Source organism: Bidens hawaiensis, unplaced genomic scaffold (genome assembly GCF_021521415.1).
Source record: "Bidens hawaiensis isolate Kalapana, Puna unplaced genomic scaffold, B.hawaiensis_p1.1 tig00059730_1, whole genome shotgun sequence".
Lineage (NCBI taxonomy): Eukaryota > Viridiplantae > Streptophyta > Magnoliopsida > Asterales > Asteraceae > Bidens > Bidens hawaiensis.
In genome coordinates this window covers 1-21,244 of record NW_027506444.1, presented here as the reverse complement: position 1 = coordinate 21,244, position 21,244 = coordinate 1, and the positions used below count along the sequence as shown (strand labels likewise).

The following is a 21,244-nucleotide window of genomic DNA, read 5'->3' as shown; positions in this document are numbered from 1 at the left end:
TTTGGCTTCTATATTATTTGATACGGGTGCCGATAGAAGTTTTATTTCATTAAAGTTTAAATCTACTCTTGCTGTACCTCGCACTAAACTTTCTCGACCCTTTTCTGTCGAAGTCGCCAATGGAAATTCTATCACCATAAACTCGGTCCTTCGTAATTGTTCTCTCACTCTTTGTAAGAGTAAATTCTCCATCGATCTCATTCCGATGCAAATGGGAAGTTTCGATGTCATAGTTGGCATGGATTGGTTATCTTTGCACCGTGCCGAAGTCGTTTGTTATGATAAATTCATTCGGATTCCGCTTGTCAACGGTAAAACTCTCAAGGTCTATGGAAAAATGTTTCCTAAAAGGCTCAATCTCATGTCATGTTCTCAATCGCAAAAATACTTACGCCAAAAGTATGTTCTGTTCCTAGCCCAAGTGGTGGTAAAAGACCACAAGGAAAGAAAAATCCAAGATATCTCCATTGTTTGTGATTTCCTCGACGTCTTTCCAGATGATGTTACCGGTCTTCCACCCATTCGTCCGGTTGAATTTCGAATCGATCTTGTGCCCGGCGCAATGCCCGTGGCCAAGGCTCCTTACCGTTTAGCCCCGTCGGAAATGCAAGAGTTATCAAACCAACTCGAAGAACTTTCCGACAAAGGATTTATTCGTCCAAGCTCCTCTCTTTGGGGCGCTCCCGTCCTCTTCGTGAAAAAGAAAGATGGCTCATTTCGCATGTGCATCGATTATCGTGAACTCAATAAACTTACTACCAAAAATCGTTATCCTTTGCCACGAATCGACGACCTCTTCGATCAACTCCAAGGCGCAACGTGTTTCTCCAAAATCGATCTTCGATCGGGATATCATCAGTTGCGTGTTCGCGAAGAAGACATTCCAAAAACCGCATTCCGTACTCGATATGGACATTTCGAATTTTTGGTCATGCCCTTCGGGTTAACCAATGCACCCGCGGTATTTATGGATCTCATGAACCGCGTTTGCAAACCGTTTCTAGATAAATTCGTTATTGTCTTTATTGATGACATTCTCATCTTCTCTAAATCCAAAGCCGAGCATGAGCATCACTTGCGTTCCATTCTCGAAGTCTTAAGAAAAGAACGACTTTACGCCAAATTCTCAAAATGTAAATTTTGGCTAGAGGAAGTTCAATTTTTGGGACACATCGTCAACGACAAGGGTATTCATGTTGATCCCGCAAAAATCGAAGCCGTCAAAGATTGGAAGACTCCGACTACACCCACGGAAATTCGATCTTTCCTCGGTTTGGCCGGATATTATCGGCGTTTCATCCAAAATTTTTCCAGGATCTCTTTACCCCTCACTTCCCTAACTCACAAAGGACAGCCTTATGAATGGGAATCCAAACAAGAAGAAGCATTTAATACTCTTAAACACATGCTTTGCAATGCTCCCGTTCTAACCCTTCCCGATGGAAACGACGACTTTGTAGTATTTTGCGATGCTTCTCATCAAGGTCTCGGTTGCGTTCTCATGCAACGAGGTCAAGTTATCGCGTATGCTTCAAGGCAACTCAAAGTCAACGAGAAGAACTACACGACTCACGATCTTGAACTTGGTGCCGTCGTTTTCGCACTCAAAATTTGGAGACATTACCTTTACGAAACCAAATGTGTGGTTTTTACCGATCACAAAAGCCTTCAACACATTTTTGACCAAAAAGATCTCAACATGAGACAACGAAGATGGGCTGAGTTACTTAGTGACTACGATTGCGAAATTCGCTACCATCCCGGTAAAGCGAATGTCGTGGCCGATGCCCTTAGTCGAAAGGTTAATGTCAAATCCGTCTTGCTTCTTAGCGTCACCGTTCAAACCGATCTCCAAGCCAAAATTTATCAAGCGCAACGTACCTCTGTTGACGAAGGCAACATGTACGACGAAATATCTTGTGGAGCCGAGCTTCAACTCGAAACAAAACCCGATGGCTTATTGTATTATCTCAATCGTTTATGGGTTCCCGATCGCGATGACCTTCGTACTTGCATACTCGATGAAGCTCACAAGTCACGATATTCTGTTCATCCCGGTGCGGATAAAATGTATTTCGATCTTCGTTCTACCTTTTGGTGGCTGGGTATGAAGAAAGACGTAGCAACGTACGTATCGAAATGTCTTACTTGCTCTAAAGTCAAAGCCGAACATCAAAAACCCTTTGGGTTACTCGAGCAACCACCAATCCCCATATGGAAATGGGAAGACATTGCTATGGACTTTATAATGAAACTACCCACTACACAAAAAGGCAACGATAGCATTTGGGTGATTATTGACCGATTAACCAAGTCCGCTCACTTTATTCCAATTCGAGAAAAATACTCCGTTGAGCAACTTGCCCAAATCTACGTTCTCGAAATCGTGTGTCGCTACGGTTTACCTTTGACTATCATCTCCGATCGCGATGCTCGATTCACGTCTCATTTTTGGCGATCACTTCGAGAAACCTTGGGAACTCGTCTTGATCTTAGCACCGCTTATCATCCTCAAACGGATGGACAATCCGAACGTACGATTCAAACACTTGAGGACATGCTTCGAGCGTGTGTACTCGATTTCGGTGGGAATTGGGATTCTCACATTCCTTACATTGAATTCTCTTACAATAACAGTTTCCATTCTAGCATCGGTATGCCTCCTTTCGAAGCTCTCTACGGTCGCAAATGTCGTTCCCCGATTAGTTGGAACGAAATCGGGGAAGCTCAAATTACCGGACCCGAAATGGTCCAAGAAGCCACCGACTGTATCGACCAAATTCGCAAGAACCTACTTGCCGCTAGAAGTCGACAAAAGAGCTACGCCGACAAACGGCGAAAACCGATCGAATTCAATGTCGACGATCTCGTCCTTCTCAAGGTATCCCCTTGGAAATGAGTTGTTCGTTTTGGAAAGAAAGGAAAACTAGCTCCCCGTTTCGTAGGCCCATTCAAGATTCTTGAGCGAGTCGGAAAAGTAGCCTACCGACTCGAAATACCGGAAGAACTCACCGGTGTTCATCCGACCTTTCATGTTTCAAATCTCAAGAAGTGTTTAGCCGAAGGTAGTCTCCATATACCTCTTGACGAAGTACAAGTCAATGAATCAATGATTATGGTTGAACGACCCGTTGAAATCATGGACCGCAATGAAAAGAAAACCAAGCGAAGTCGCATTAAGTTAGTTAAAGTTCGATGGGAATCACGGCGTGGCGCGGAGTTTACATGGGAACGAGAAGACTCGATGAAGGAGAAATATCCATATTTATTTACATCATCTTAATTTCGGGACGAAATTTCCTAAAGTAGGGGATACTGTGACATTTGTCAATTTCGGGTTATTTTATACTTGTATTCTTAATGTAAACCTGACCCGTTTTGTATCCCGAACCTTTCGATATTATCAAAATGATGAATTGTATGTTAAATATTTGTTTTATAGTTGTTGGATAAAAAAAACTCCCTTTTTGGTTCTTAAAATTCCCCGAAAACGCTCAAAACGAACTCCAGGGACTAAAACTACCAAAATGGAGACTTGAAGGACCCATTTGTAGTTTGTGCTTTCTTGGGTCTATAACCAACCCATTTTCATGAAACACCCTTTATGAAAGACCCATTCAACTTACCCTATATATACACACACCCATCTTCTTCATTTTTGCTTGCTCATTTCTTCATTTCTCTCTCAAATTCTTGAATTCTAAGGTTCTTCATAAGCTAATCTTTCATTTTAACTAACTTCTCAATACTTAAAGCTTGATGTTACAACATATATATAATATACACTCCTTGTTTACCTTCGGTCTTTCATTCCTCCGGTCTCGGCCGGTTGATATGTCGGACTAGTAAGGCAAGGTTACATGGAGGACTTTGTAGTCCTTGTTTATATGTTTAACAAATCTAACCATATAACTTGTTATACCTGCTTAAATTCTACATATTTTAGTTTATTTTTCATATTTGTCAAGTTCCATGGTATTGGGTATGTGGTGACTAGCCTCGGTTTCATCCCGAGTTGAGAACCGAACCAAAAACCGAACTTTTGTTTAAAAGCATTATTGTTAACTTTTTGAATGTAAAACTTGAGTATGATTATTTATAAGCTATTTTACAAGTTCCATGGTAATTGGGTATGTGGTAACCATCCTCGGTCTTATTCCGAGTCAAGGACCGAACCAAAAACCGAACTTTTGTTTAAAAGCTTTATTGTTAACTTTTTGAATGTAAAACTTGAGTATTATTATTTATAAGTTATTTTACAAGTTCCATGGTAATTGGGTATGTGGTAACCATCCTCGGTCTTATTCCGAGTCAAGGACCGAACCAAAAACCGAACTAAACCGAGTTCACTCGCTTAAGACACACAAGTGTGTTTTTAGCCACCAAAATTCATATTTTTCTTCAAGATTATATTTTAAATCAATTTTAGTTAATTTCTAAACATACTTGGCATGTCGGTAACCAACTTGATCTTATAACAAGTTCGAACCGATAAGGTCGTATACTTACTTAACGAACGTTAAGGTTCTTCACAATAGAACTACATACTTGGTTAAGTCTATTTTGATTTTATTGAGTTATCTCATAACATTTATTATTTTGGGAAGTTAACTGTGAACTTGGTCAATTATCAAGTCTCGAACCGACAAACCCGAACACTCGTTTAAACCTCGTTTTGGTATTCTTATAACCAAAGGTTTTGCAATATCGCATTTTAACCCACATTATTACTTAACATAGGTTGAGTAAAAAAAAAGAAAAAAACTAATGAATTGAATACCGAGACCCGGTTTCGAGTAAACTTATTTTACAAAACTCGTTTTTTTTAATTTCTCAAATATTTACATTTTAAATCCTAAACTTTATTTATTTAATTTATTTGTCATGTATTTTATTTTAAACCCTTCCAAGACTACCTACTAACACAAGACCCGTTTAATACAGGTCTTGCTCATTAAACCGATCTCTCCGATTATTCACGACATTATCTTTCAAGTTACTTGTTAATGTGAGTACTTTTTCATCCCCCGTTTTCCATCTTTCGTTTTGGGGGTGGCATTGGATACTTATTCAAATTCAAATGATTTATACTTGAGTCTTAAACCACAACACGTATTGTATATGTTTACTTAAATAAATGCTCGATTTGGTGTTATATGCTTTACATGATTATGTGCAAATTCTTGAATGCTAAGGCGGGTAGCCTCATCAAAGTATGATCATACGTTAATTCCGAGTATATATGGTATCCCCATATAGAAAGGTGTCGTCAATGTATTCTTATTGACGATTTCATTATTGTCGTCAATGTATTCTTATTGACGGTTTCATTTATCTAAATTGTTGCTATTATTTATTGTTTTCATATACTAGTTGTGGATTTCATACTATATACTTATTGTCCAAAACTATGAAAATTGCTCACCAACCTTCGTGTTGACAAACTCTATTTTATGCAATGTTACAGGTTTGATGTTAGCTTGATTGGATTACTTGAAGAAACTTATTATCTTGGCTTTAGGATATTAGAAAATAAAAGAACAAGTTATTTGTTTATCTATCTATTTGGCATTTTGTATGAACAATTGTTGTGTTATTTATGATGATATGGATTTAAATGAGTTGTTTAAATATTCTAACTTTATAGTGTCATTGTTCAATGAGCAATCATGTCGCGCCTCGACGTTTCCGCCTTCATTGGTCGGGGTGTGACAACTTGGGTTCAATCCATAGCGACACCCAAGATATTCTAATATTTGTAATGTGTAAATACTAAGATGAAAATTCAATCCATAGGACATTTTCATTTATGCATAGTGTTTGTGTTTATGTGATGATGGTAAGTTAATCATAGATATCACTAAAATGGGGGGTGATTGTTGGTTATTTTAGTGTTATTGGATTAACCTGTCGATCGAGGAAATAACGTTAAAGATTAAACGAGTTAGGTGACGTGGGAGGGCGTGCTCGATTTAACTCTAAAATGTTATTTGGGCTTTGTAATTATATTTGGGCTTAAGTATAATGTAAAGTGGGCTTCTAATTATTTTGTTTGGGCTCATGTGGGAATCAATAAAAACATGTTAATCAGAGATTTTCCCTGGTAGTTTTTTAATGATCTCTCATCGATACATAGATAGAGAGAACAATGGTTACTGGTTTCTCTCTAGATCTTCATCAATAACAATAAAAGTTTCAATTCCATGTGCAGAAATTCTCTGTCTAATCCGATAAATCATTGTGTGTAACCCACAAATAGGTTTATCTGATAGTGATTATACGATTTAGAGAATAATCCAGGTTGCAATTTCTTCATCTACAATGGCATACAAGATTACCAGGTTTGTTTATTTGTTTAATTGATGGATTTTGGGTTATAGACTAACCAAAATATACAACAGGCTTCAAAGAGTTTTGAGATGCTAATGTATGGTCATTAGTGATTCGGTTAAATGTACAACGCTTGTCTAAAGCTTATGGATCTGTAGTTCTTTAGTTGGGATGTTGGTCACCAAAGATGATTTAGAATAAACGGATTAAGAACACAAGATGATTAACAAACTTGACAATTATATTAAATAACAAATGTCGATTATTACCCCCTATTTACACACTAATTACTTCCAGATCGAGTGGCAGTTATTTAACAACCTAACACAATTGCATATCTACCTATATATTAAAGCAATACAGTTTTTCCATTTGTCATTTAATTAGACCCTCCACATAAAAACTGGATGTCAGAAGCACCGATATTATTTCTTCAATTTCAAATCGATTATCAATCAATCAAATGCAACAAGATCACCAACACAATGATCTAACCTCTCTCAACCAATCTATCAGACTAACGATTTAATAATGAACCTGACTCTAGATTGTAGTTTGAGAGAACAAAAAACTTGATAATATGTGAGTATGTAAGTGTTAGGTATGAGAACTCTTAACACTCGTTTATATAGCCTTGGGAAAACTGAAGTTAATTTGTTATAACTTTCAGTAACAACTCATAGGCTCCAATTGTATAAGTTTCCAAGTGTACAAGTTTCCATTTGTAACATCCTAAAATTTTAATGATGAATAAAGGAAGTTATGTTTAGTGATTTCGCGTAATTAATTAATATCGGGTAAGGAGCGGGTCTTGGACTTGGATTAATTGAGATGAGTTAAATGAGAATGGGATTTCATGGATATAAATCCCCCCAAAATCCCAAAATATCTTCATTTTTACCATACTCTCTAACACTTCCAAAACACACACACCACACACCTCAACCGCCGGCGGCCGGAAGAGAGAGGCGAGATCCGAGAGTGTGAGAGAGAGAGACTAGTTGTGATTAAGCAAATAAACAAGACCCAAACAAGCTCAAAAAGGTATGATTCTTGATCTTTGAAGTTTAAAGATCCGAGCTTTTAGTGTATAAACGACCGAAAATGGTCGGGAAGCGTAGTGGGTGATGTTGAACCGTAACAAGGGTGTTAAAATCGCTCGAAATGTTGGACAGAAACCGAAACTGCGGCTATCTGGGCAACTTCGCCTTCATCTGGGCAACTTCGCCTTCAAAGCGATGAACTTCGCCTGCAAGCCAAGTTCGCCTGATGAACTTCGTCTGCAAGCTAAGTTCGCCTGATGACAACTTCACCTAAAGCCAAGTTCGCCTGATGGCAACTTCGCCTAAAGCTAAGTTCGCCTGATGACAACTTCGCCTAAAGCTAAGTTCGCCTAAGGTTTAACTTCGCCTAAAGCCAAGTTCGATTAGAAAATAAATTAAAAACCTAATGAAAAATGTGTTAAGACAGTTAATGGAAATAAAATTTTCCCAAGCTGACCTGGCAGCTCGATCCCAGCCAGGGGCTCTGCCCCTTGGACCCTGCTAGGGGCTGCCGCCCCTAGACCCCGCTGACAGGGGCGCTGCCCCCGGACCCCCGTTCGTTGTGGGTCATATAAAGATAGAAATACATTATGAGAAGTGATAGTTAATTGATACGTATACTTGTTATACAGTCGGCCGTGCACAACTGAAGAAAGGGATTACGATTAACGGTGAACGTAACCGTGTTCAGGTGAGTTCTAGCCCCATTTATGTGTTATGTTTTCGGGGCTGTGTGCATACTCGATATGTTTGTTAATACGCTTATCCTAAGTGATAAGTGTATGCCTTATGTGAATGATATGATATGTAGGAATGATTGCTTGATGGTACGTGAACGATCTTCGGATATTGCACGTACTGTCAGGTTGTAACGCTATGTGTAAGTTAAGTATGATATGTATGCTTATGTGTATGAACGTGATAAAGTTAATAAAAGAAGGAAATGACGGTTGCATGGTTGTATGGTTACGAAAAGGGTACCGAGCCCTAATAATACTCGAGGTATGATGTATGGTTGTATGGTAACGAAGAGGGAATCGAACCCTACTAATATTCGAGGAAAGAGGGAAACCGAGCCCTAATAATACTCGAGGAAAGAGGGTACCGAGCCCTAATAATACTCGAGGAAGGAGGGTACCGAGCCCTAATAATACTCGAGGAAGGAGGGTACCGAGCCCTAATAATACTCGAGGAATGTAGGGCGTAATGCTCTTTATAACGTAAGATATGAAGGTAAGTTAATACAAAAGAAAGAATGAAAGTATGAAAGAATGAAAGTATGAAAGTATGAAAGTATGAATGAAAGAATATAAGTTTATGTGTATTGTATAGTGTATGATTAACTAGAACTCACTCAGCGTAGCTGACTTTTAGTATGCACGCAGGTGAGTCGGATGAGGCAGCTCGTTTGAGGAGACACGTGGCATTGAATAAGAGCCTGGCATCTGAAGACTTATGATGTTTTAATTTTAATGCTTTAATGTTGAAAGACAAAGGATGTTTTGAGACAAGTTATGAATTATGTAATGTTTTATGAAAGTTTTATATTCCGCGTAAATGTTTTAATTAACTCTGATATTTAGAACTGTGTTTATGAGTAAATCCAACACGAAAGTAGGGCTACCGGTAACGGGGCCTTACACCATTTTTACAATTTTTCCTTCATGAATGATAAAATGAAAAATATGTTGTTAGTGGGAATTGAACTCAATACCTTACTTTTAAAATATTTATGGCTTACCAACTCAACTAGAATTAATTGATGTTAGTCTTCTATTTTTTTTAATTGGTATAAATTCACAACCTTCCATTTTATTACTTTTAAAATATAAATACAAAATATTCTTACTAATCTATGTATTTTATTTTAGTAAATTATTTATATCTTGTGAATCCGATATGTTAATACGTATATTATTAAATCTAACTTTTTTATTTTACTTTTTAACAACCCGTGTATCACACGGACTATATCCTAGTTACATATATATTATACCACCTCCAAGTGCATAATAAACGTCTCTCAACATATATATTATTGCTTCTTTTGTCTAAGGGAACAAGACAAAAGATTTTTTTTCTTTTAATTCTCAAAAATACGAGTACATAAAATGAACGAGACAAAAGATTTTTCTTCTTCAATTATTTCTATACATGCATCCACTCAAAAAGAATTTCTTATTGTTTCATGTTTTCTTCTTTTACATGCAATTCTTAATGATTCAAACACGAACTACTTCATTAATCAAATTGCTATCACACTCATATGCTATTATTATTATTATTATTACTACGTATGGTGTGAATTTAGATAATAAAAATATTTATAATAAGTCATTTACCTTTCGAGCATCATCCAACTGCTTTAAAATTTTACTCTTATGACTTGTAAGTTCAGCAACCTAACATAGAGAAAAGAACATTTAACAAGCAGTAAATTAGACAAACAACAAGGATGATTCTAAGTGGTATATCACATAACATAGCATTTGAAGTAATAAAATGAATGAGATTTCTTACAGGATCTTGTTTTGGTTTAGTTTCGGTTTTGACAGGATCTTGTTTTGGTTACTCGGTGACAGATCCTTTCACGTCTTCTTTTGTGGGATTCTTAGTTTGAACATTTCAACTGCAATGTTCGGGTTTTACCAATACTTGCTTTACCAACTCACCGCCTCAAAGTCTGAGATTGGCAAGGCTCGGGTTTTACCAACACCCAGGTTTAGATGACCAAATAAATATCGTTTTAAATATTTTATTTTTTATATGTTAATTTGACGAAATTATTTTGGGGTTTTCAACGTGTCATAAATTTTTGTAAAATGAACTTTTTTGGTCTTAACACATGTGGTACATCCTATGTCATTGTTTTATTCAATGTTTACTTTTGGACTGTTTGATAGCTTGTTAATGATTCTATTAAAAGACTATCTATGAATCGATCAGAGGTAACGTGTGTTTGTTTTATTTAAAAGACATCTCTTAATAGTTTATGAAGCCTCTTATTGAGTAAATTTTAGAAACATATTGACCCACTCTGAGGCTACCTTTCAATCGGTCAGTTCTCTTAATAACTCAGCACAAGGTTACCAAAAAACCCCTTAGGCTTGTATGCGTGAACATGCAATAGGTTATATCACTATCACATGTTTCCTTAGCCCACTTTGCCTCTAAATTGTGTTGTTTGGGTGAATGATCGAAAGATGAGTATGGATCAAACCTAGAATAATTTGTTCTTTTTTTTAAAGAGTGGTGTTAAATGTCCCGTGCTGGTACATTGGGCCGACGAGCTTTGCGTATGCTGTATGTTTTGTTCTTTTCTTATTACCAATAGTAACCCCTTGGTAAAGATCTCAAGACATTTCAAGGATATCATATCGGTTTTTTGATGGTTTGTAAAAGTTTCAAAGGTTAAATCTTAGTGTTAGTTTTTTACATTATACCATCTATTAAAGAACAATGGGCTGCTACAGTATTAGGGGTATTGTAATAATTTTTGTAGTTTTTTTTGTAAGTGTTTCTCTTAATATAAAGTAAGAAAAAAAATGTCTTCAACGCACGTGCAGGCAAGTCAATACAAGGTCAGTTTCTTCTCAAAAGATATAATTTAACTTTTGCATCTTTAGTCCCTTAAGATTTGAGTAATGCATTTTTGGTTCTTTTCCAAGCGTAGAAAAGGAAATGGTAAGTTGTACAGGTGCCGATAATATTATTGGCGTTTACATTTTATTTTTTGGATTTAGTTTGGGGCCGTAATGAGTTTAACCGGTACCGACCAAACTTATGCCACCGCAACGCGGCGGGTTTTACTTTAACAGAGTATATTTGAACTTATACCGTAAATTTAGCTATAATTTTATATTATTATTTAGCTACGCTAAAATATTAATTTATATGTGAACTTACACTCAATTTATAGTTTACTTCAAATCGTATGGAACGTATATCAAGTAAAATTGTAATCCTTACTTTCAATCAAAGGCGGATCTAGCATGGGTTGTAGGTATTGGATAGCCCCGTTTCCTCTTAACTTTTTTGACAAAATACATGTTTAATGCAAGTTTTTTTTCTTTGTTATGCATCGACCACCTCTGAAAACATTTTTATCTACAACAATAACATATTCATTTTTTCCACAAACAACCCTCATAATTTCCACATTATCAATATGGAGGACTCACAAACCATCATCCTTCACCATCCTTGATAAAGGATCTTCAAGGATGGATGATCTCCACCTCAACCTTCACAATACTTGTATTTTCTATTCTTCTCACAAATCTCCTCCACATAAGTTATGGATGACCTTGATGCGGAAGGTCTAATGACTTAGCAACTCCAGTGGCTATTCAACTCCAATCTAAGTGGTAAATACACAAAGATTATTGACAGTTATATCCCTTGTATAGGATTAAACAACAATGATAACACATGAGATCTAGTTTACTATATTATAAGGCTTTAAAATATGACAATGGCACTGCTAGGGTAATAAATTGCAAAGGGACTATAGAGTAATTCTTGAATAGTGTAAGGGATCTTTTGTAAAAATAACCATAGATTATGAGGTTTTGTAAGACTACAGACTTTTATAAAAGACCCCTCAAACTATTTAAGAATTGCTTTGTAGTCCCTACACTATTTATTACCGTAACAGGCAAGTAAGTGATGAAACTCAACTTATAAGAAAAAACAACTCTAGCTGAAAGTTGAAACTTAATTGATAACAGAAATAAATATTTGGTTTAATCTTTGTTATCTAAATTAAGAAACATTTCAAACCCGAACCTTTGTTATCTAAACTAACTCCCTAATAAGTCCATGACAGCAAAACCAGTGACCCTTGTTATAAATTGACCGTCTCCCGAGGCATCATGCAGGATCTGAAAGAATCATGACATTATGTTGGAAAGAATATGTTATATGTCAAATACATCGACCCTAACCCAGACACTTCCGAAACGATCAATCTAACCCATTCTTCTAATCAAGTAAAACGGGTTGTAAACAAGTTATAATCAAGTTGTAAATGTGTTAAACAGGTTGGAGGGTCGTAATAAATGGGACAGAACACGGCCCGTTTATCAAACATTATGAATATAACAGCCCAAAAGCTGACTATTTTCGTGCCGTTTTTCACATCATGTAAGAAATTTCCCACCCTAAATTCATGACCAATTAACTCGTAAATTGGATTTATTCACAATACTTTTACTATAAACTGCTCACTGAAGCTACACAAGTCACATAAACTACATATTATTCTGCCTAAATTAAACAAATCACAACATCAACTTCCCATTTTTAATAATAATCACGCACCTGCCTTGTTTTCAGGCTGTTTTAGTCTTTGAAGCTGGTCGAGGTGGGAAGACGAGCCGATAAAACCAGGCAGCCAAAATTGCCCCTAATGATGGGCATATCCAATAAACGTAGAATTGCTCCCATGTGTTGTGTTTGTTATTTACATAAGCCCACCCAAACGCCTGCATGATACAAAATTAACCAACTATTTTTTTCTTTTCATTAATAATCATCAAGCTAAGCAAATCAAAACCGCATATAATTGCTAGAAATAGTCAACATGAAAAATAACTTATGATATAATAAGTCATATACGAGTTTTGTAATACTTACATTGGCAGGATTCATTGAGGGACCTGTGTAACTTGAACCAGGAACGATAACCGCCATCGAAGCCACAGAAAGCAACCAATTCTTCAAGAATAAGCTTTTAGGACCCTTGATGAAAATCCACAAGACAACAAAGTTAATAGCAAAAGTCAACACTCCTTCAGCAATGGCTCCTGTGTGCAAGTCAACTTTTAAAGTAGGTCCTTCTAGCATATGTTTATACTCTATTGGCATCAACTCCATTATTGCCATTACACCACCAACTGCTCCAACTGCCTGAACAGAATTTTAAATCCATTATTCAGAAACATAGTATTCATCATACTAGTATTAGTTATGTAATGCCAAAACAAACTATCTCAAATTGAAAATTCAAAGCATTCATGCCAATTAGATGCTCAACTTCAGGTCTTGACATTTATCATATTGTGCCAATTTCAACTGTTGAAGTTACGCTCTTGTAAACGAACTGAATGGAAACGAACAATGGAATGTTCATGTTCGTTCATTTATTTTAACCGAACATGAACAATTAATCGAACAAATATTTTTGTTCAAGTTCGTTTGTTATGAAATGAAAATGTCCGTGTTCGTTTATGTTTGTTAATTGAAAATCAAAATGACACTTAACGAACATAAATGGACATAATTGAACAAACGTAAACAAACACACTTAAATGAACAAACATAAACAAACACAAATGAACACACTTAAATGAATCATAATTGAACAAACGTAAACAAACATAAATGGACATAATTGGACATAATTGGACACACAAATGAACACACTTAACGAACATAAATGGACATAATTGAACAAACGTAAACAAACACACTTAAATGAACAAACATAAACAAACACAAATGAACACACTTAAATGAATCAAGCACATGATTCATCGAAAAAACAACACATCTTAACCATAAACTTTCACACTTAAACGAACATAAGCGAACGAAGGTAAATAAATCGTTTAATTAATGAACAAAATTTTTTGCTCATGTCAGTTCATTTATTAAATAAACAAACATAAACAAACTTCCGGCCAATCAGTACTTCAATTCACTGAACGTTAGGTTCGTTTACAAGCCTAATAGCTACCGATCTACTGCATAACCAACAATTTCACTTCAAAAGGTCAAAACACACATGATTTCACGTCAAATTTGATATTGAACATAACATATATATTTTACATTTACATTCTATCTCGATCATATATATAACGTTTAACGTAACAGATCTATTACTCAATTCTTCAACTAAACCTGAGCAGGAAACCGGACGGCTGTAGACATGAGCGTATCGTCAGCTCCGCCGGCGCCGGCGATGTAAAAGGCAATAGTACCGGCAGCGTTGAAGCTGGCGCCACCGAAGGCATCGGCGATGAAACCGAAGATGAGGGAGATGAGGAATATTAGTGAAGTTGTGATTGCTAGTGACGCCATGCCTTGGAGTTGGAGGCTGATGGTGTTGGCGATGGCGCCCATGGCGGAAGCACAGAATATATACATGAAGGTCACCACTGCATCACCAACTGCTGCCTTCACCACCCCCATAGGATACGTGTCCTAAATAGATATCTGAGTCACTGATTTGATGGTGGTGAGGATCGTATTTGAAGATGAGTTGACTTTATAAAGTCAAAATATTTCAACTGGAGATCCACATACATCCGGGATCTGGTTTATATTTATTACATACATATAAATTTATTTATTAAATAAAGTTTGATATAATATGTTTACATGTGCTAGTATTTATTTAATTGACAAAAAAAAAACACGTGATAATAGTTATTTAATTTAACTAAATAAATATAAATTAAATTATTGAATTAACTAATATTTTTATTATATTACATGTTTACTTACTCAGCATATAAGATCTATATAAAAATGTAATAAAATATTAGGTAAAAAGACCACATAGGCACTTTGATTAAAAAATGTTTGAATGTCTATGCTGGATCTAGGGTGTAAACAAGTAGACCAAGCTCAAGATATGTTTATCTAAAGCTTGAGTTTAGTTTGTTAATAAACTTTTAAGCTTCATTTTGAAAGGTTCTCAATTTATTATATTTTTAATTATTTGTATATGAGTATATATTTACTTTTACGTATATTTATCATTATAAATTCATCTTAATAATTATATATAGAATACTAGCTTTTGAACCCGTGTATTATGCGGGATTTGTCAAATAATAAAAATAAATAAAGTCCGTTATTTGAAAGGAATGAACAAAATTAAAGGTATAAAGAAAATAAAATATATAATACAAATAATAAAAATTCTATAATCTTAAATTTACAAATTAGAAAAAGTCTATACCCATGGATAGTTATGATGAATGGCGTGAGAGTTAGAAAATTAGAAGATAAATTATAACTTATTTGTTAAAATTTTTTTAACCCATGAACATGTAGGATAAATAAGATGAAGAATTAGCGAATTATAAAGAAAATTATAATCCGTTTTGTCAAAATTATTTTGACCCATAACCCATGAAAAGATAGGATGAACGGGATGAAAGATTAGAAAGGAAATTATAACCCATTTGTTAAAATAGTTTTATCTCATAACCCATGGATATGTAGAATCAATGAGAGGAGAATTAGACCATGAATGAATGTGAGATTGTCACATCATCTCAATTATTTTCTTTTATTAGTATTGTTTGATGTTAGATTAGATTAGATTAGATTTGGTTGTTTTTGTTGTAATTTTTGTGTATACTATTATTATTATTGTTATCATGTCAGTTACATATATTTATATAAAATAAGTTTATTATATCTACAAATAATAAGATTGTTTAAGGAGCATTATGAAATATTCAGATTTGATAGGTAAAGTTTGGGTTTGAGATTGTTTGTCAAATGTGCTTCATTTTAGACTTGAGCTTGTTTAAACGGGCCGTTTCGATTAGTCGGTTTTTAATAGCTCATGAACGACTTTGTTCATTTATACCTCTAACGAATGGACCAAGCATTAAAGACACATATACTCGTTTTTCATGTGATTTTGTATATACACCGCAATCGAATGACAACTTTACTGTACGTGATAGAAAAGTAACACGCGCTAAAAAGGTAAAACAAGAAAAAGACAGCTCTCACAATACAATACTTTCAAAAATATACGTAGAGCTGGCTCATTTAAAAAAAGTGTTTGTATTATTCTAAACATCCTCATGATAACATAGCTATTTTTATTATATAAAGGTTTGCATTATTTAAGAATGATTTAGTTTGTACCACATGTGAGTCACTTGTAAAGGAACATAAGTTCGGCGATAAATACTTTTATGTTTTTATACAACGTCATATAACATGAAAGTGAGTAGATATCACCATCAGATCCAATAAAAAAGCAAAGCAAATGCCACATGGCAAAAGTAAAAAGATGACATGTCATATTCAACCACTAACAAGATTCGTTCTCATTTTATGAAAAGTTTTAAGATTCAATAAAAGTAAGATAAAAAAAATAAAAAAAGCAGTAACAGTATCCATCATATGACCACCATTTCATTTGTTGCTTCTTTTTTCAGTGGGGGCGGTGGTGGTGGCGGCCTTGCCTTTGCGCCTGGTGTTGATTTCCAAAAGATAACAAACCATTGAATCAACATCATCGCCAAATATGCTGTAAGCCTCAATTGCCTGCACGTAGCTGAACCCCATTGACAGCACCATCTGCATGCTGCTGCTGATTATTAACCCCTTATCTTGTTCCTTCCTGCTGTCTGTACCTGTTTCACAAACCATAATTAAGAAGCTTACTCTTTTTTCTTTTATCAATCTTTTTCTTTTTGAGTTAATTACACAGATGGTCCCTTGTTTAGGTCATAATACGTTTCTGGTCTGAAATTTTCAAAAGTTACGGGTTTGCTCCTCACTCTTTGCCAACCTGTAATACTATGTGCTCTTTTTAAAAAAGATTAAAAAACTTGCTGAAGGACAATTATACCCCCTATCTTAAAAGAACAAAAGACAACCCAAAACCCTGAATCGCCCCCCCCCCCCCCCTCCCTTCATATTACGGTGGTCAGAGTTGGAGAACTGCAGCGAGTACGGCTGCACGACAACTTGGGAGTTAAAAAAGTTTTGTTTTTTTTTCAAAAACAAAAAAGAGGTATAATAGCCGTTTATAAAAAATAACATTTTTTTTACGTCTGTTAGTGTCAAGGACCAAAAGTGTTGCTGTTGAGTGAACAGTTAGAACGATAAGTGCAATTTTTGGAACCATGGGACGAAAACTGTAATATGGCTTTACCACAGGACCATCCTTGTAATTAACTCCTTGTGTTATATGTAAACAAAACTTATTAAAAATTAAAAATTACTCACTGGTTGCAGAAGATGATGGTCCAGAACTGGATGATGATGATTCTGTGGCACCCAATTGATGTATAAACCTTTCGTTAGCAGCAACATATTCAGCCCTTGAAGCTTCCATAACCATGCACTCAAGTTCTTTCTCAGTTAACTCTACATCTGAGTAAAACCGTGCTTCAGCCAGAAGAGCCTGTTAATAATCAAAGCTGTCAATAGATTTTATCTATGTGAACATTTTGATACAAAAAAATTTACATTATCAATTTGTTGGTCTTGTTGAGCTTTGATTGCTGCCTTGACTTGATTTTTATCAACATCTGACTGGATTGAAACAAAACCACTAAATTATTTTATTCAAAAAATTAGATTATTATAGTGAAGTCACCAAAAGAGACTTACCCCTTGCAGAGAGCTAAAACCTAGTCCAGCACCAACTGTGAGTCGACGTGGGTCAACAAGGGAATTATAGTGGTTGCCATGATGGTAACTGAGTCGTATTGGTGGTGTGTCGGTGTTATAGCTCCCATGGAAAATGTTAATAGGCTCTGCAGCAATATATTTTATGTTTAATATGGAAATAAATGCATAAAATATGATGGTACCACTCAATATCATGTGAAATACCAGAGCTATAAGAATAAATGTGGATTGGCCGATTGTACATTTCAGACAAAGCTTGAATCTCCACATTGTTACCATATACCTGACGCACATAACCAATAAAAAAAAGATTATAGAGTTCCACATCAGTAATATACAAGTGGTAGTTGCAGTTCAGTAAAGTAGGTGTCAAGATATCTACCTATACTATTAAAGCAAAACAATACTTCCGCATGTCATTCAACTAGAGTAGCCAACTACGATGCCACCTAATATTATTACCATTTATAAAATTACTAACAAAGTTACAAATGTAACTTTAAATATAGTATTAAATAAGATTTTCAGATATTTATGAATTATAAAATTTTATTTATCATCATTTATATCTTATAAATCCATAAGATATGTTGTTACATATATTATTAAATTTAACTTTGTTGTTGTATTTTTTTAACCACCCATGTATTACATACACAGGCTATATCCTAGTAAACAACCAAGAAAAGTTCATTTTGTAGATAAACTGAACATATTACTTATTTTGGTGAAAGGCTTACCTTATCCCTTCTCTTTCTCTTGCAATAACTAGTGAAACCTTCTGTTATAAACTGCGAGAAGTGGTCTCTTTCACGTTCCTGATAAAAAGAAACCCTGTTAGTAAATGCTTTAACATAATAGACCCCAAATTTTAACAAATATATGCAAAGAATTCATTTTCAAAATACAAGTTTACATGCTATCTTGATGTATGCAAATGCATCTTCATTTACATTGTAATAGACTTTATCCTTAAGTAATTCATAAAATAAACCTATTTTGCTTCCATTTTCAGGCATGACAACAGACCAAATAAATACAAAAGTATACGTCACAACTTTTGTAATAAAATATAACTTTTTAGTTTTTAGTTCCGATATTCTTCAAGTGTGTACTTCTTTGTTGTTCAATGTAGTCATGAAGCCATACACGGTATGCTACAAACTTCCTAACTTTAGGCACTGCAAGCTTAGGCTTTTACTATGATTATAACATGGATGATTATTTTTTTCAAAAGCTTCTATATATCATTCAATTTGTTAAGCAACACATCAGAAGTTTTTTTTTTTTTTTTCATATAAATTACGAACATATGAAAGAATACTAACACAATATATAAGATTAAAAGACAGGAGTACTCAAAAGGAAAGGAAACTTGATTATGATAAGTTATAACCAAAATCATACCATGTAATCTATGCACATTTGTCTAGCCAAATCATAAGCTTCAGAATCACCATACACTTGATCTGCAACAGCACGAAACAGGCAATTCCCATCTTCGTTCATATTTTTCACTTCAAAACCTTTTAAGCGTCTAATATCAATCTCAAACTGGCGATCCCTCTCCTGAGAAACATACCAAATTAGTCCACCAATATCAACGGCATCGTAAGGTAAATCCTACTTCATCTAATACTTGATAGTAATTCAGCTCTTAACAGCCAATTAAACTCACAGCATTATCATACGACGATCCATAGCAAGGTATCTGTTCATCAGCACTATTATATCCCTCATTATCACCATGGGACTTCGGTGACGAAGGGTGAGATCCCGTAGGCGATGTCCTGGTTGACACAACCGGCCACACATTTACTCTTCTAGACGACCCGATTCTAGGTTTCGGCGGTGGAGCAGGTGGTGCTGGCGGACACGAACTGCCGCCATGAATATCCTGCAAAGCATAATTATCATCCTTCGAAACATCATTCTCTTCTTCTTCCTCTTCATCAATCACCCTCAAAGCAGCCATCCTTGCTAAATTATCCTCCTCCTGGCCCACAGCACTCAGTTCTTCACTCTTATCTTCAACAACGTCCAACGTAACGTCTTCATATTCACAGGGATGATGTTCTTGAGCTTCAGGAGTCCTGGAAGACGATGAATCCGCAGAAGCAGAGGCTCTTTGAAGAACAACACGAACTCGAGTCATCCTCTAATGTAATTATTATAGCAAAAGCCTAAATTTGGATTTGTTACGCGTCCTGGCCTTGGGCACAGTGACTCGAATAGCGATTACGCCTTTGGTATCCAACTGAAGCAATTTCTGCATTCGCCTAACAATTCTCATGAGATTGAAGAACAATAAAACCCTAAGCCTAGGCCTTTGAAAATTAACGCGAATTTTACCTCCGGTTCAGTATATTTTCACAGGAGCCACAGTAATAATAGCCTGCGATCATAATGACAAACCTAATTACGCAAACGGAATAGAATAATAATAATATTATTGTATTGTATTGAGCGAATGAAGAATATTGATTGAATAAAAGGAAAACTGATTAACCTAATTATAAAAGAGTTGACCTGAAATCGCAGTGAAGAAAGGTGTGTGAGGAGGTTATATATATATATATATATATAGGTATAAATGGAAAAGATGTGGAAATTTATTTAATAAATAAAGCGATAACTTGGCGACGAAGAGAGTACTAATACATTCATACGTGTATACCAAGGTATATATATGTATGTGCAGCAGGTAAAGGTAATTTCATTGAAAGGTTGATGACGACTAAATCATCTACAAACACAGGCCCGACCCAAGGGGAGGGGTGGCCGGGGGTGACAGCACATTTTCCGAGAGAGGCTTATAATTGTTAAAAAAATAAATTTTATATTTTATATATAAATTTTTTTAATACAAAAAGCTTATAAAATAACTTTTTGGTTGAATAGAAAGTTTCCTATACTATGGAAATAAAAGTCATGGATTCAATCCCGTTATTAGTATGCTTTTTTTAATAGAAAAAAACTTTCATTTGTTTCATATAAGTCATTTTGGTAAAATTGTTAAATTATCTATTACATAATTGAGAAGTCAATTACAGAGACCCATTTTTTACTCGTAAATTTTAAGAGGTTCTCAGAGACGGCCCTGTACAAACACTACCACCTAGAAATACAAAAAAAAAAAAAAAAAAAAACTCCCACTTCAAGATTGTGAGTTGTAAGCAAAGTCCAATTAGCAAGTTTTTAAATGGTAAATGTCTTTTACTTACTAAAACATTTTGCATCTGTCACTGAACTATCAGCCTCAAGACCCGAGTCAAGTTGATTACAAGCTAACTTCTTATTTGAGAGTTTGTGTGTGACTTCTAAATAATTGTTCAAGACCCGAGTCAAGTTGATTACAAGCTAACTTCTTATTTGAGAGTTTGTGTGTGACTTCTAAATAATTGTTCAAGCTTGAGTTACCTTGCTACAAAAGATAGTCTAGAGCGATGGCCTCGTACTATTTAAGTTGTTGC

The 21,244-nt window shown here is 35.2% G+C and overlaps 2 protein-coding genes across 2 annotated transcripts; both read right to left on the bottom strand.

Annotated features, from left to right (window-relative positions):
- Positions 1-12,616: 12,616 nt before the first annotated feature.
- LOC143617871 (aquaporin SIP1-1-like) lies at positions 12,617-14,570 on the bottom strand. The gene is made up of 3 exons (XM_077090279.1): positions 14,280-14,570; positions 13,011-13,283; positions 12,617-12,859 (listed from the first exon to the last, which is right to left on the bottom strand). Exons 1-3 carry the CDS (start codon positions 14,568-14,570, stop codon positions 12,707-12,709), a joined length of 717 nt encoding a protein of 238 aa, XP_076946394.1. The 3' UTR covers positions 12,617-12,706.
- Positions 14,571-16,543: 1,973 nt separating this feature from the next.
- LOC143617872 (OVARIAN TUMOR DOMAIN-containing deubiquitinating enzyme 6-like) lies at positions 16,544-20,329 on the bottom strand. Its single transcript, XM_077090280.1, has 9 exons — positions 20,301-20,329; positions 19,450-20,166; positions 19,179-19,340; positions 18,512-18,589; positions 17,976-18,054; positions 17,751-17,896; positions 17,607-17,672; positions 17,364-17,541; positions 16,544-16,765 (listed from the first exon to the last, which is right to left on the bottom strand). The coding sequence occupies exons 2-9, from the start codon at positions 19,924-19,926 to the stop codon at positions 16,545-16,547; spliced, it is 1,407 nt and encodes a 468-aa protein (XP_076946395.1). The 5' UTR covers positions 19,927-20,166; positions 20,301-20,329; the 3' UTR covers position 16,544.
- Between the last annotated feature and the right edge of the window lie 915 nt (positions 20,330-21,244).